Here is a 14,366-nt window from a genome sequence, read left to right as displayed (position 1 = left end):
AAGCTATAATGTCTCATTTTATATAAACGCACAGGGGAAAGGGCCAAACCTTGCAAGTAACATATCATTAAGAATTAGCACATCACAGTTAAACATTAAAAAGTGTAAACAGAGGCGTTAGGTGCTGTGCAGGACAGAAGCCTGTGTATTCCACCAACTTGTAGAGTGCTGAGGGTCTCATCTATAGTGATAGGAGTTATGGTGCAGATGATGACTGTTTTAGCATTCCCACCCAAGGAGTTCTGCAGGATCCGGGTTAGCTTACTGTCTCTGTAGTTGGTGAAACCCCTAGAGAGAAAGATATTGGGCAAATGTGTGCACCTTGAAATATAAAGAAGTTGTCCTCTAAGCATTTTTCATTCAGTAAACATAAATTGCTAACTCCCAAAAAATACTAAGTATCAAAATATTCTGTTCATAAAGTAAAATGAATAAATACATATTTAAAGTATTAAAATAAAAGTTATAGTGCTTTAAAATGAAAGATTCAGACTGATGAGAAACTATAAGACCAAAAAGTGGGAAAATGTCAGTATTCAATGATGACAATACCCTACTGGAACACAGCACAACAAAAACAGGTATGTGATGTATCAATGGTATAATTCAGAATAGAAAGTAAGAAAGTATGTGTAATGTTCCTAACAATAAGAGAAGCTGAAGAATGGTTGTTTTAAGTGTATTGCAGGTCCACCATTTACTCACTTCTGGCCTTCATCAGTGAGTTTCTTGATCACTTGGCCAAGCGTAAAGAGGCTGCGATTTATATTACATCCTTCTTTGAATCGTGTACCTTACATATCAAAACAGATTGATTACTGTAAACTCAATATGCTCCATATCCTCCTATGACATCACGCATTTCATGCAGCTTCAATCAATAACCTACAACACTGTATAAATGCAACTCCCCTTACCTTCGGCTCCTGTTTGACTTGCTCTCTCTGATCCAGCTAGATCAACTAAATTCTAGAAGACAAAGACAATAATTACAACAAACTATAATACATATAATCAAACAAGTATTTAAAAGCTATTTACCAAATGTGAGACAATAATGGCTCCATCAGCATTTTCACCAGATCCTGGGTCGCTCCTTTCTCGACTCTCCAGGATCTAAGGAAAATTGATAAAATATATAAAAACCCAGACTTCCTCCAAATCCTACATGTATGATGTGGTTTTGCTTACCATTCGGAAAATGGTGTGTGAACGGCTACTCCGCTGGTTCATTTTTGTCTTTCCGTAGTGACGGTTCTCTATAGAGGCAGATTGTACAGAACACAGTGATACGTCTGCAGTACTCACTAAGTAATCCAGAGGTCAACCAATTAATTGGCCTATTACTGCTTTTTTTAACACAACCTACTATTAACCAGCTTTGCAAACTTGCTTTGCAATCTACCACACAACATAGGAGGAGGTTCAAGTCTCATTCTGATTCTCATACTGACACACAGTCACTTGGGAAATTCAATTCTGGTGTGTAAAGGCCTTAAGCTTTAGTTCCTGAATTTCCCTCTGGGGATGAATAAAGTTTATCTTATCTTAAGCTGCACAAGTGCCAGGGCTAAAGTAACTGATGCTCTTTATTACATAAGTGAAACTGGGGATGAAACGGCAATAAAGTGCAGTGTTGTAAAGCACTGCAGTGATTGTTTATTACAAATGAAAAAAATATTCAACTTCATGTTTGCAATAAGCATAAGGATAACTATGCTCTACAAAGCTAATTTGCATACATTAACATGCACACACAGCTAATTATCAAACCTCTGCTAAGATGCATATCGAAATTTTGATGATCAATTTACACATATTTGTTACGCAATTACACAAGTATATTTACATTGGGGTAAAAAAGTATTTTGTCAGCCACCAATTGTGCAAGTTCTCCCACTTAAAAAGATGAGAGAGGCCTGTAATTTTCATCATAGGTATACCTCAACTATGAGAGACAAAATGAGAAAAAAAAAAATCCAGAAAATCACATCGTCTGATTTTTTAAGAATTTATTTGCAAATTATGGTGGAAAATAAGTATTTGGTCACCTACAAGCAAGATTTCTGGCTCTCACAGACCTGTAACTTCTTCTGTAAGAGGCTCCTCTGTCCTCCACTCGTTACCTGTATTAATAGCACCTGTTTGGACTCGTTATCAGTATAAAAGCCAGTACATGTCCAGGCCCGTCTGACGTTTGCTAGAGAGCATTTGGATGATCCAGAAGAGGATTGGGAGAATGTCATATGAAACCAAAATAGAACTTTTTGGTAAAAATTCTACTCGTCACGTTTGGAGGAGAAAGAATGCTGAGTTGCAGCCAAAGAACACCATACCTACTGTGAAGCATGGGGGTGGAAACATCATGCTTTGGGGCTGTTTTTCTGCAAAGGGACCAGGATGACTGATCCATGTAAAGGAAAGAATGAATGGGGCCATGTATCGTCAGATTTTCAGTGAAAACCTCCTTCCATCAGCAAGGGCATTGAAGATGAAACGTGGTTGGGTCTTTCAGCATTACAAACACACCGCCCGGGTAACGAAGGAGTGGCTTTGTAAGAAGCGGCTTTGTAAGAAGCATTTCAAGGTCCTGGAGTGGCCTAGCCAGTCTCCAGATCTCAACCCCATAGAAAATCTTTGGAGGGAGTTGAAAGTCCGTGTTGCCCAGCGACAGCCCCAAAACATCACTGCTCTGGAGGAGATCTGCATGGAGGAATGGGCCAAAATACCAGCAACAGTGTGTGAAAACCTTGTGAAGACTTACAGAAACGTTTGATGAACGTCATTGCCAACAAAGGGTATATAACAAAGTATTGAGATGAACTTTTGTTATTGACCAAATACTAATTTTCTACCATAATTTGCAAATAAATTCTTTGAAAATCAGACTGTGATTTTCTGGATTTCTTTTCTCATTTTCTCTCTCATAGTTGAGGTATACCTATGATGAAAATTACAGGCCTCTCTCATCTTTTTAAGTGGGAGAACTTGCACAATTGGTGGCTGACAAAATACTTTTTTGCCCCACTGTATATTTATGGACAGTGAATTGAAGCTTTGGGCAAATGTCTTCTTCCACAGATGGAAATACATTATTTTCAAAGGAAAAAAAAAAAAAAAAAGAAAATCTATATGGATTCATTTGTACCTCTTAATAGATTATAGACTGATTACATTTTAAGTTTGTTATTTGGTTGACAGCACAGGGAGGGAGAGGACAGAGGGAGAAAAAGAGAGAGCAGGATGGCATCAGCAGAGAAAGCACTGGGCCAAGGGACTATATAAATGTCACATTCTGCTTCGGGTCTGAGCACCACTAAATACAGTGGTGTGAAAAAGCGTTGTCCCCCTTCCTGATTTCTTTTTTTTTGCGTGTTTGTCACATGTTTCAGATCATCAAATAAATTTAAATATTAGTCAAATATAACAAGTAAACACATCATGCAGTTTTTAAATGAAGGTTTTTATGATTAAGGGAAAACAAAATCCAAAACTACACGGCCCTCACTTAAGGACCTGCCTGACAAAGTGAAATAGACCAAAAGAGCCTCAAAAGCTAGACACCATGCCGAGATCCAAAGAAATTCAAAAACAAATGAGAAAAAGTAATTGAGATCTATCAGTCTGGAAAAGGTTATAAAGCCATTTCTAAAGCTTTGGGACTGCAGCAAACCATAGTGAGAGCCATTATCTGCAAATGGCGAAAACATGGAACAGTGGAGAACCTTCTCAGGAGGAGCCGACCAAAATTACACCAAGAGTGCAGCGACGACTCATCCAAGAGGCCACAAAAGACCCCACAACATCCAAAGAACTGCAGGCCTCACTTGCCTCAGTTAAGGTCACTGTTCATGACGCAGAGTTCCAAGACGAAAACCACTGCTGAGCAAAAAGAACATAAAGGCTCGTCTCAGTTTTGCCAGAAAACATCTTGAAGATTCCCCAACACTTTTGGAAAAATACTCTGTGGACTGACGAGACAAAAGTTGAACTTATTGGAAGGTGTGTGTCCCATTACGTCTGGCATAAAAGTAACACCGCATTTCAGAAAAAGAACATCAAACCAACAGTAAATTATGGTGGCGTGATGGTCTGGGGCTGTTTTTTCAGGACCTGGAAGACTTGCTGTGATAAATGGAATCATGAATTCTGCTGTCTACCAAAGAATCCTGAAGGAGAATGTCTGGCCATCTGTTCGTGACCTTAAGCTGAAGCGAACTTGGGTTCTGCAGCAGGACAGTGATCCAAAACACACCAGCAAGTCCACCTCTAAATGGCTGAAGAAAAGCAAAATGAAGACTCTGGAGTGGCCTAGTCAGTCCTGATCTGAATCCGATTGAGATGCTGTGGCATGACCTTAAATAGGCGGTTCAAGCTCGAAAACCCTCCAGTGTGGCTGAATTACAACAATTCTGCAAAGACGAGTGGGCCAAAATTCCTCCACAGCGCTGTAACAAACTCATGGCAAGTTATCGCAAACGCTTGATTGCAGTTGTTGCTGCTAAGGGTGGCCCAACCAGTTATTAGGTTTAGGGGGCAAACACTTTTTCACACAGGGCCATGTAGTTTTGGATTTTGTTTTCCCTTAATAATAAACACCTTCATTTAAAAACTGCATGATGTGTTTACTTGTGTTATCTTTGAATAATATTTAAATTTGCTTGATGATCTGAAACAAAGTGTGACAAACAAGCAAAAATATAAGAAATCAGGAAGTGGGCCAACACTTTTTCACACCACTGTAGCAGAAAACCCTAAATCCTTAAATACAGTGGGTACGGAAAGTATTCAGACCCCTTTAAATTTTTCACTCTTTGTGTCATTGCAGCCATTCGCCAAAATCAAAAGAGTTCATTTTATTTCTCATTAATGTACACTCAGCACCCCATCTTGACAGAAAAAAACCCCAGAAATGTAGAAATTTTTGCAAATTTATTAAAAAAGAAAAACTGAAATATCACATGGTCATAAGTATTCAGACCCGTTGCAGTAACACTCATATTTAACTCACATGCTGTCCATTTCTTCTGATCCTCCTTGAGATGGTTCTGCGCCTTCATTGGAGTCCAGCTGTGTTTAATTAAACTGATTGGACTTGATTAGGAAAGGCACACACCTGTCTATATAAGACCTTACAGCTCACAGTGCATGTCAGAGCAAATGAGAATCATAAGGTCGAAGGAACTGCCCTAGGAGCTCAGAGACAGAATTGTGGCAAGGCACAGATCTGGCAAGGGTTACAAAAGAATTTCTGCAGCACTCAAGGTTCCTAAGAGCCCAATGGCCTCCATAATCCTCAAATGGAAAAAGTTTGGGACGACCAGAACTCTTCCTAGACCTGGCCGGCCAGCCAAACTGAGCAATCGTGGGAGAAGAGCCTTGGTGAGAGAGGTAAAGAAGAACCCAAAGATCACTGTGGCTGAGCTCCAGAGATGCAGTAGGGAGATGGGAGAAAGTTCCACAAAGTCAACTATCACTGCAGCCCTCCACCAGTCGGGGCTTTATGGCAGAGTGGCCCGACTGAAGCCTCTCCTCAGTGCAAGACACATGAAAGCCCGCATAGAGTTTGCCAAAAAACACGTGAAGGACTCCCAGACTATGAGAAATAAGATTCTCTGGTCTGATGAGACCAAGACTGAACTTTTTGACGTTAATTCTAAGCGGTATGTGTGGAGAAAACCAGGCACTACAGTGAAACATGGTGGTGGGAGCATCATGTTGTGGGGGTGTTTTTCAGCTGCAGGGACAGGACGACTGGTTGCAATTGGAGGAAAGATGAATGCGGCCAAGTACAGAGATATCCTGGAAGAAAACCTCTTCCAAAGTGCTCAGGACCTCAGACTGGGCCAAAGGTTCACCTTTCAACAGGACAATGACCCTAAGCACACAGCTAAAATAACAAAAGGAGTGGCTTCGGAACAACTCGTGACCGTTCTTGACTGGCCCAGCCAGAGCCCTGACCTAAACCCAATTGAGCATCTCTGGAGAGACCTGAAAATTGATCATGTTGTTGATAGCGCTGTAACCTCACTGCGTGAAATGCTTGATTCTGTAGCCCCTCTGAAAAAGAAGTTAGTGAATCAGAGAAGACTAGCCCCATGGTATAATTTACATATTCGTACCTTAAAGCAGGCATCACGAAGGCTGGAAAGGAAGTGGTGTTCCACAAACTTAGAGGAAATTTTTCTAGCCTGGAAAAAGTCTACTAACATATAAAAAAGCTCTCCGTAAAGCCAGAACTGCATACTATTCATCACTAATAGAGGAAAATAAGAACAATCCCAGGTTTCTTTTCAGCACTGTAGCCAGGCTGACAAAAATTCACAGCTCTGTTGAGCCCAGTGTTCCCTTAGCTCTCAGCAGTGATGAATTTATGAGTTTCTTTACAAATAAAATCACAACTATTAGAGATAAAATTCAGCAGATGCTTCCTATACCTGCAATAAATGAATCTTCTACTACAGTAGTTCTTGAATCATCTGTAGGACCTCAGTTATGTTTAGACTGCTTCTCTCCCATAGATCTCTCTGAATTTACATCAGTAGTTGCTTCATCCAAATCATCAACATGTCTCTTAGACCCCATCCCGACTAGACTGCTTAAAGGCACCCTGCCATTAATGAACTCATCTTTATTGGACTTGGTAAATTTATCTCTAGTATCAGGCTACGTACCACAGGCCTTTAAGACTGCAGTAATCAAACCTTTACTCAAAAAGCCTAGTCTTGATCCAGGAGTCTTGGCTAATTATAGACTAATATCCAACCTGCCATTTATTTCTAAAATCCTAGAAAAAGCTGTTGCTAAGCAGCTATCAGACCACTTACACAGGAATGAACTATTTGAAGATTTTCAATCAGGATTTAGAGCACATCATAGTACAGAAACAGCACTGTTGAAAGTTACCAACGATCTTCTCTTAGCCTCAGATAATGGACTTGTTTCAATACTTGTCCTCCTAGACCTTAGTGCAGCATTCGACACCATTGACCACAACATCTTATTACAGAGACTGGAGCATGTGATTGGTATCAGAGGAACAGCGTTAAAGTGGTTCCAATCCTATTTATCAGACAGATTCCACACGAACAAAAGTTAGTTATGGAGTTCCACAAGGCTCCGTGCTAGGACCGATTCTGTTCACCCCGTACATGCTTCCTTTAGGATATGTCATTAGGAAGCACTCTTAATTACCACTGCTATGCAGATGACACTCAGTTATATCTATCTATTAAACCTGTTAACACAAACCAGACTTCAAGCCTGTCTAACTGACATCAAGGCCTGGATGACCAGTAACTTTTTACTTTTAAACTCGGAGAAAACAGAAGTCATTATATTTGGGCCAAAAAAAATCTCAGAAATAACTTTTCTCAAATTATAGCTACTCTAGATGGCATAACCCTGGCCTCTAGCACTACTGTAAAAAACCTTGGAGTTATTTTTGACCATGACATGTCCTTTAACTCACAAAACAAATCTCTAGAACTGCATTCTTTCACCTGCGCAACATTTCCAAAATATGGAACATACTGTCTCAAAATGATGCAGAAAAACTAGTCCATGCATTTGTTACCTCAAGGCTAGATTACTGTAGCTAATTACTATCTGGATGTCCCAATATCTCCATAAAAAGCCTCCAATTAATCCAGAATGCCGCAGCCAGAGTCCTGACAGGAACTAGCAAGAGAGATCATATTTCTCCTATATTGGCTTCTCTTCATTGGCTCCCTGTAAAATATAGAATAGAATTTAAAATCCTTCTTCTCACATACAAATCCCTTCATAATCAAGCTCCTTCATACCTCAAAGACCTCATAGTACCATATTATCCCAATAGACCACTTCGCTCTCAGAGTGCAGGTCTACTTATGGTTCCCAGAGTTTCCAAAAGCAGAATGGGAAGCAGAGCCTTTAGTTATCAAGCTCCTCTCCTATGGAACCAGCTCCCTGCCTGGGTTCAGGAGGCAGACACTCTCTATACTTTTAAGGCTAGACTTAAAACCTTCCTCTTTGACAAAGCATATAGTTAGGGCTGGCTTCAGGCAACCCTGAATCATCCCTTAGTTATGCTGCTATAGGCCTAGACTGCCCGAGGACCATCGGTGCACTGAGCTCCCCTACCCTAACCCCCCCTTCCCTCTCTTCTCTCCTCCCACCTCATGTATATTCCACCATTGAATCTTACTAACCTTGCGCTCTCTCTCTCTCTCTCTCTCCCCTAGTTTGTGCTCTCTCCCTCTCTATCTTTCTCTCTGTACCTTCTGCAGGTGTCCCTGGTCCTGGAGCTGTATATCGCTGATGTGCAGTTACTGGTACCACCAACCTGCAGTGTCTATTTGTTGTTTATTGTTGCTGTTCTTTTCTCTCTGCTCTATCCACTCACCCCAACCGGTCGAGGCAGATGGCCGCCTAAACTGAGCCCGGTTCTGCTGGAGGTTTTTTCTTCCGTTAAAGGGAGTTTTTCCTCTCCACTGTCGCCAAGTGCTTGCTCATAAGGGAATTGTTGGGTTTTTAGTTTTAGTTTTTGTAAAGTGCCTTGAGATGATTTGTATTGTGATTTGGCGCTATACAAATAAAATTGAATTGAAAATGGCTGTTCACCAACGTTCACCATCCACCCTGACAGAACTGGAGAGGATCCGCAAGGAAGAATGGCAGAGGATCCCCAAATCCAGGTGTGAAAAACTTGTTGCATCATTCCCAAGAAGACTCATGGCTGTACTAGCTCAAATGGGTGCTTCTACTCATTACTGAGCACAGGGTCTGAATACTTATGACCATGTGTTTTTTTTTGTTTTTTTTTTTAATAAATTTGCAGAAATTTCTACATTTCTGTTTTTTTCTGTCAAGATGGGGTGCTGAGTGTACATTAATGAGAAATAAAATGAACTTTTTTGATTTTGGCAAATGGCTGCAATGACACAGAGTGAAAAATTTAAAGGGGTCTGAATACTTTCCGTACCCACTGTAGCCCTGGGACCTTTACACAAAAAATATCACCCAATAAAAGAAAATCAACCCAACACATCAGTCAAAAATAATCAGCATCACAAATTGGCCATTGGCTGCCCTGATTTTTAAGAACTGCCATTGGCACTGGCCATAGAAAAACCCGTATCGGTCAACCTCTAGAGTAGGCATCATTCTAATGACCAGTATAACACTGAATCTTACTTTCTCCTTTCCGTATCCAGGCTAGGGCTTGTGCAGGAGATGTAACAAGCTCTTCAGTCAGATCGGCCACATAGATGTTTTTCTGCATTCAGTAATCACATTCATAAAGGAAAACAGCAAAGTACATATTTTTAGGGTTTCTATCATTCAGTTCAGACTCTACCAACAGAATAATTATACAGGTCATCTCCCTATCATTTTGGTAGGCACTCCCTAACTGATGAATTGCACTTCAAACATGTCCTCAGTTTATAAAACAAGCTTTCCACTGTTCATGTATAGCATGCAAGCCAACTAACCTTTATGCCATCAGTGTAGCTTCTATGCACTATATCAACATTTTAAGATGGAAAAAGTAGCTTGACATAAATAAGGCAAAACTCCTGCATCTGTAACTCCAATGTGTTCAACACATGCGGTCATTAATTTTATGCCTAACTCTGCTCCTTTCCAGGCTGTAGCTGCAAACACTGCCACTAAAAACCTTTTCTGCCTGCTTAGCTAACAAAAGATGATTGCAGATCTAATTTATAATACACTTACATTGATTGCCTCTCGGACTTCCAGGGGTTTACGCTTCCAGCTGTCAACAAGTAGATCAGTGACTGTCTCATTATAAATTTCCATGTAAGACACCCTGAGAAGGAACTCTTTCTTTGGGAACTTCAAGAGACAGAAAAGGCACTGGTAAGAATAAACACACTCAAACTGTGTCATCTTTCAACCATGTGATAATTTCTACATTTTTAATGGTCTTGAAGACATCTTCCACAGCCAGAGGTATCACTCCAGGAATATGATTTCCTCCCATCATGGTAAAAGTCTTTCCAGAAGACGTCTGCCCATAAGCAAATATGGTCCCTGTGAATCACACACACAACAGATTTACCAACAAAATATACAACATACAGCTAACAACGATACGTTACTACAAGACAGGGCCCACTCTATTCAGTTTTCATTAGGTACCATTGTATCCCTCAACTGTGGAAACAACCAGAGGCTTTGCAATTTCCTGGTACAGCTGAGTGGTTGTTTCTTCAGCAGTGAAAACTCGGTCTGTGAACAGCAGATGAGGAAAGTAACAATAGTGTTATATGTATTATGACTAATGATGGCTCCAAGGAATCACAGTATCCAGCAAACACATATCTTAATCCTGCACTTGCTGCAGAACATACCAAAACTAAAGCTCTTGGTGGAATTCCCATCATCAACCTGATGAATTGACTTCTTATCAGCTCTCCAAAACAACTGGACAGGCTCTGCGTTCTCTATTGCAGCACTTTCCTCCCTGCATGAAGGACACACATTCAAGATACATTAGAAACAAGAAACATTTGACTGTCTTGACAACACCTTTCAACAAGCAAAGTTTAGTGTTTCAGGGAGTGCATGTTGCCTGGAGAGCACGGTGCACAGTTATTGCTGACATTTCCCGGAACAGTATGTATACAATACAGTACATATTTTCATGACAATATAAAGTAATTTGTTGACTAGATGCTGTATTGGAGAAAGAACAGTAGTATGTTTGCCGACAAGGCTGAGAGGACGCTAACATTAACGGTACCTCAAGCGGTTAAAAACGTGACAAATACATGCAACTCCGACCCAAACGTTTAATGTCATGATTGTTACTATCAATTTGCATTACAGAACTTTGGATTTATATGAAATGGCTAGCATTTAAAGTAAGGTTCAATTTATAACATTAACTGAAGCTAATAGATGCTTTAGAAGTATTGTTTATTGCTTGTTCCTTTCAACATTTACTAATACATTTTTAAATTAAAAGTTAATTTTCATTTTATTTGTTTAGTTAATGCACTAACTTACATGAATTGGGTACAACTGCATTGCTCAAATATTAATACATGCTGTATATTGCATAATGCACATTTAGAGCTATTTAGAACTAGAAATGGACCATGTGACACTTGAATCTCTTGCAGTTCTTTAACAGGACTAGTTTCACAAGTTTAAATTTGTTGTTATTTGGAGTGCCTTTTTTATTTAGCTGGGAGTGTTACTTTTTGTTTCTGTTGGAATGCATGTCTGTAATTTACCTCAATATAATCATTTATTTCATATAGTACATTTTCATGATTCAGTACTGTTTTTTGTAATAAAGTTCAGTACTATTTTACATGAGGATAGGGATAGGCTACTGCAGATCCCCGTGACCCTGGTTAAGGAATAAGCGGGTTTAGAAAATGGATGAATGGATGTTATGTTTTTATTTTTTTTATATCCAGTATCCATTTTGAAAACTATCAGTTAATCGGTTATCCGCAAGTACGGTCCAATCCTGGTATCGGTCTCCAGTATCGGTCAACCTCTAGACATGGCCACTCAACAGAAGCAGCCACCTATTTACCATTGGAGCAGATTAAACAATCTCTTGATAAAAGGTAATGTTGGAGCAGTGTTCCTACACTTAAAAAAGGTGTTCGATATTGTGAACCAGGATGTGCTCATTTCTAACCTTGCATCTTCTAATTTTTCAAAAAATTTCATTATCTTGGTTCCAATCATATTTAAAAGACCGTGAACAGTGTGTGGTCATTAACAACCCCAATCTTCTTTCCCTAAAATTGAAACAGGAACTATCCTAGGTCCTGTTCTCTTTTAATTAACCAGCAGTTTGCAAAAGATATCTGTTTGACTTGAGGATTCCTGTTTTTCTTAAAAAGAAAACAAAGCGCATCTGCTTTTCAATCAGAAAAGTCTCAACAGATTCCTTGCCGGTCAAAATCAATGAAGAGTCTAATTACTAAATATTTTGTAACCATTTTAGAATTTAAAAGCCAAATAAAAAGGATGCGTAAAATTGTCAGAGCAAACATTAACTGCTTTAAAATAAGAAATTCTCTTAACTCTTAAATGTGCACAAATGTTTTTAAATTCAATGGTTCTCTCACATCTGGACTGATTTTAAAAACGTTTTAACGTTTAAAACGTTTAAATGTTTTAATTAGTGGTCGACCGATATGGGTTTTCTCTAACCGATACCAATATTCAGAAATTAGGGCAGCCGATAGCCGATATATGATGCCGATTTTAATTTTCCCCCTTCATTTCACAAGGTATAAAAGTCCCCAGGAATAAAAAGTGTATTATTATGTTTGTAGTATTTTTTTGTCCTTGCAGTTGCTCAGCAACTTCTGGCAGATATTGCACTTGGCCTTCCATGATGTTGAGTGAAATACTGCCATACTGGGTTAAATTTCTTTTCAGCCATGAGACTATAACACATCACAATCCTAATATGTTTTGGAAAAAAACAGGATTGATTTACTGCAGGGTACCTGTCATGATCCTTATGTTTGTTGACAGACTGCTGTAATTCAAAAGGGCCATAATCTAAGAATATGCGTAAACAAATATGTGCAACATGTCGAAGTAGAAACACACAGTTCAGACAAAACTTCAGGAAACAAATGATTTAACGGCCATCATTAGCTGAAGCCGTGTGTATGCGACTATAATAATTTAGCCGCTGGGCTTGTTAGCATGTTTTGGTACCCGTGCCTACAGCCTAAACTACACCTCGCACGATTTGATAACTGATCACCAAATTGACCTACTTTATCTTACTGAAACCTGGTTACAGCAGGATGAATATGTCGGTCTGAATGAATCAACCCCCCTCAGTCATAAAAATTATCATGTTCCTCGAAGCACAGGTCGAGGTGGAGGAGTAGCTGCAATCTTCCACTCAAACGTATTATTAAACTTTCATCCTCAGAACAGTTATAACTCATTTGAGAGCCTCACTCTTAGTCTCTCGCATCCAAACTGGAAAACACAAAAACCAGATCTACTTATCATTGTGTACCGTCCACCTGTCCCTTACTCAGAGTTTTTAACTGAATTCCCTGACTTCCTGTCTGATTTAGTGCTTAGATCAGATGAAGTCATTATAGTGGGAGATTTTAACATTCATGTAGATGTCGAAAATAACAGCCTCAGCATTGCATTTTATTCTATATTAGATTCAATTGGTTTCATTCAAAATGTTAATAAACCCACCCACTGTTTCAATCACACCCTTGATCTTGTTCTGATCTATGGTGTCAAAATTGAACATTTAATAGTTTTTGCCCCAAATCCTGTTTTGTCTGATCATTCTTTAATAACTTTTGAATTTAAAATGATGGATCATGCAGCGTTTGGAAGAAAATTCCACTACAGCAGATGTTTATCTGACAACACTGTTAATAAATTTATGAAAATGATTCCATCTTTATTTACATCTGCTTCAATCCCACTCCCTACCAAATTGATCATATTGTTGACAGCGCTGTAACCTCACTGCGTGAAACGCTTGATTCTGTGGCCCCTCTGAAAAAGAAGTTAGTGAATCAGAGAAGACTAGCCCCATGGTATAATTTACATATTCGTACCTTAAAGCAAGCATCGCGAAGGCTAGAAAGGAAGTGGCGTTCCACAAATTTAGAGGAAATTTTTCTAGCCTGGAAAAACAGTCTACTAACACATAAAAAAGCTCTCCGTAAAGCCAGAACTGCATATTATTCATCACTAATAGAGGAAAATAAGAACAATCCCAGGTTTCTTTTCAGCACTGTAGCCAGGCTGACAAAAAGTCACAGCTCTGTTGAGCAACGTGTTCCCTTAGCTCTCAGCAGTGATGAATTTATGAGTTTCTTTACAAATAAAATCACAACTATTAGAGATAAAATTCAGTAGATGCTTCCTATACCTGCAATAAATGAATCTTCTACTACAGTAGCTCTTGAATCATCTGTAGGACCTCAGTTATGTTTAGACTGCTTCTCTCCCATAGATCTCTCTGAATTTACATCAGTAGTTGCTTCATCGAAATCATCAACGTGTCTATTAGACCCCATCCCGACTAGACTGCTTAAAGACACCCTGCCATTAATGAACTCATCTTTATTGGACTTGGTAAATTTATCTCTAGTATCAGGCTACGTACCACAGGCCTTTAAGACTGCAGTAATCAAACCTTTACTCAAAAAGCCTAGTCTTGATCCAGGAGTCTTGGCTAATTATAGACCAATATCCAACCTGCCATTTATTTCTAATATCCTAGAAAAAGCTGTTGCTAAGCAGCTATCAGACCACTTACACAGGAATGAACTATTTGAAGATTTTCAAATCAGGATTTAGAGCACATCATAGTACAGAAACAGCACTGTTAA

General features: G+C 39.3%; 1 protein-coding gene across 3 annotated transcripts in view; it reads right to left on the bottom strand.

Annotated features, from left to right (window-relative positions):
* The window catches only part of cenpe (centromere protein E), a 48,755-nt gene that overhangs the window by 30,328 nt on the left and 4,061 nt on the right, over window positions 1-14,366 (bottom strand). For all 3 annotated transcript variants that reach the window (XM_026318836.1, XM_026318835.1, XM_026318837.1), the window contains exons 2-11: window positions 10,359-10,471; window positions 10,147-10,236; window positions 9,920-10,038; window positions 9,721-9,840; window positions 9,178-9,259; window positions 1,192-1,259; window positions 1,042-1,116; window positions 918-969; window positions 706-793; window positions 159-288 (exon numbers count right to left, since the gene is read on the bottom strand). In XM_026318836.1, coding sequence (XP_026174621.1) covers window positions 159-288; window positions 706-793; window positions 918-969; window positions 1,042-1,116; window positions 1,192-1,259; window positions 9,178-9,259; window positions 9,721-9,840; window positions 9,920-10,038; window positions 10,147-10,236; window positions 10,359-10,471 — 937 coding nt within the window. The remainder of the gene's footprint in view (window positions 1-158; window positions 289-705; window positions 794-917; window positions 970-1,041; window positions 1,117-1,191; window positions 1,260-9,177; window positions 9,260-9,720; window positions 9,841-9,919; window positions 10,039-10,146; window positions 10,237-10,358; window positions 10,472-14,366) is intronic.

The sequence above is a fragment of the Mastacembelus armatus genome, chromosome 24 (genome assembly GCF_900324485.2).
Source record: "Mastacembelus armatus chromosome 24, fMasArm1.2, whole genome shotgun sequence".
NCBI classification, from domain to species: Eukaryota; Metazoa; Chordata; class Actinopteri; order Synbranchiformes; family Mastacembelidae; genus Mastacembelus; species Mastacembelus armatus.
The sequence above is the reverse complement of the archived record's forward strand: the minus strand, read 5'-3'. Positions and strand labels throughout refer to the sequence as shown.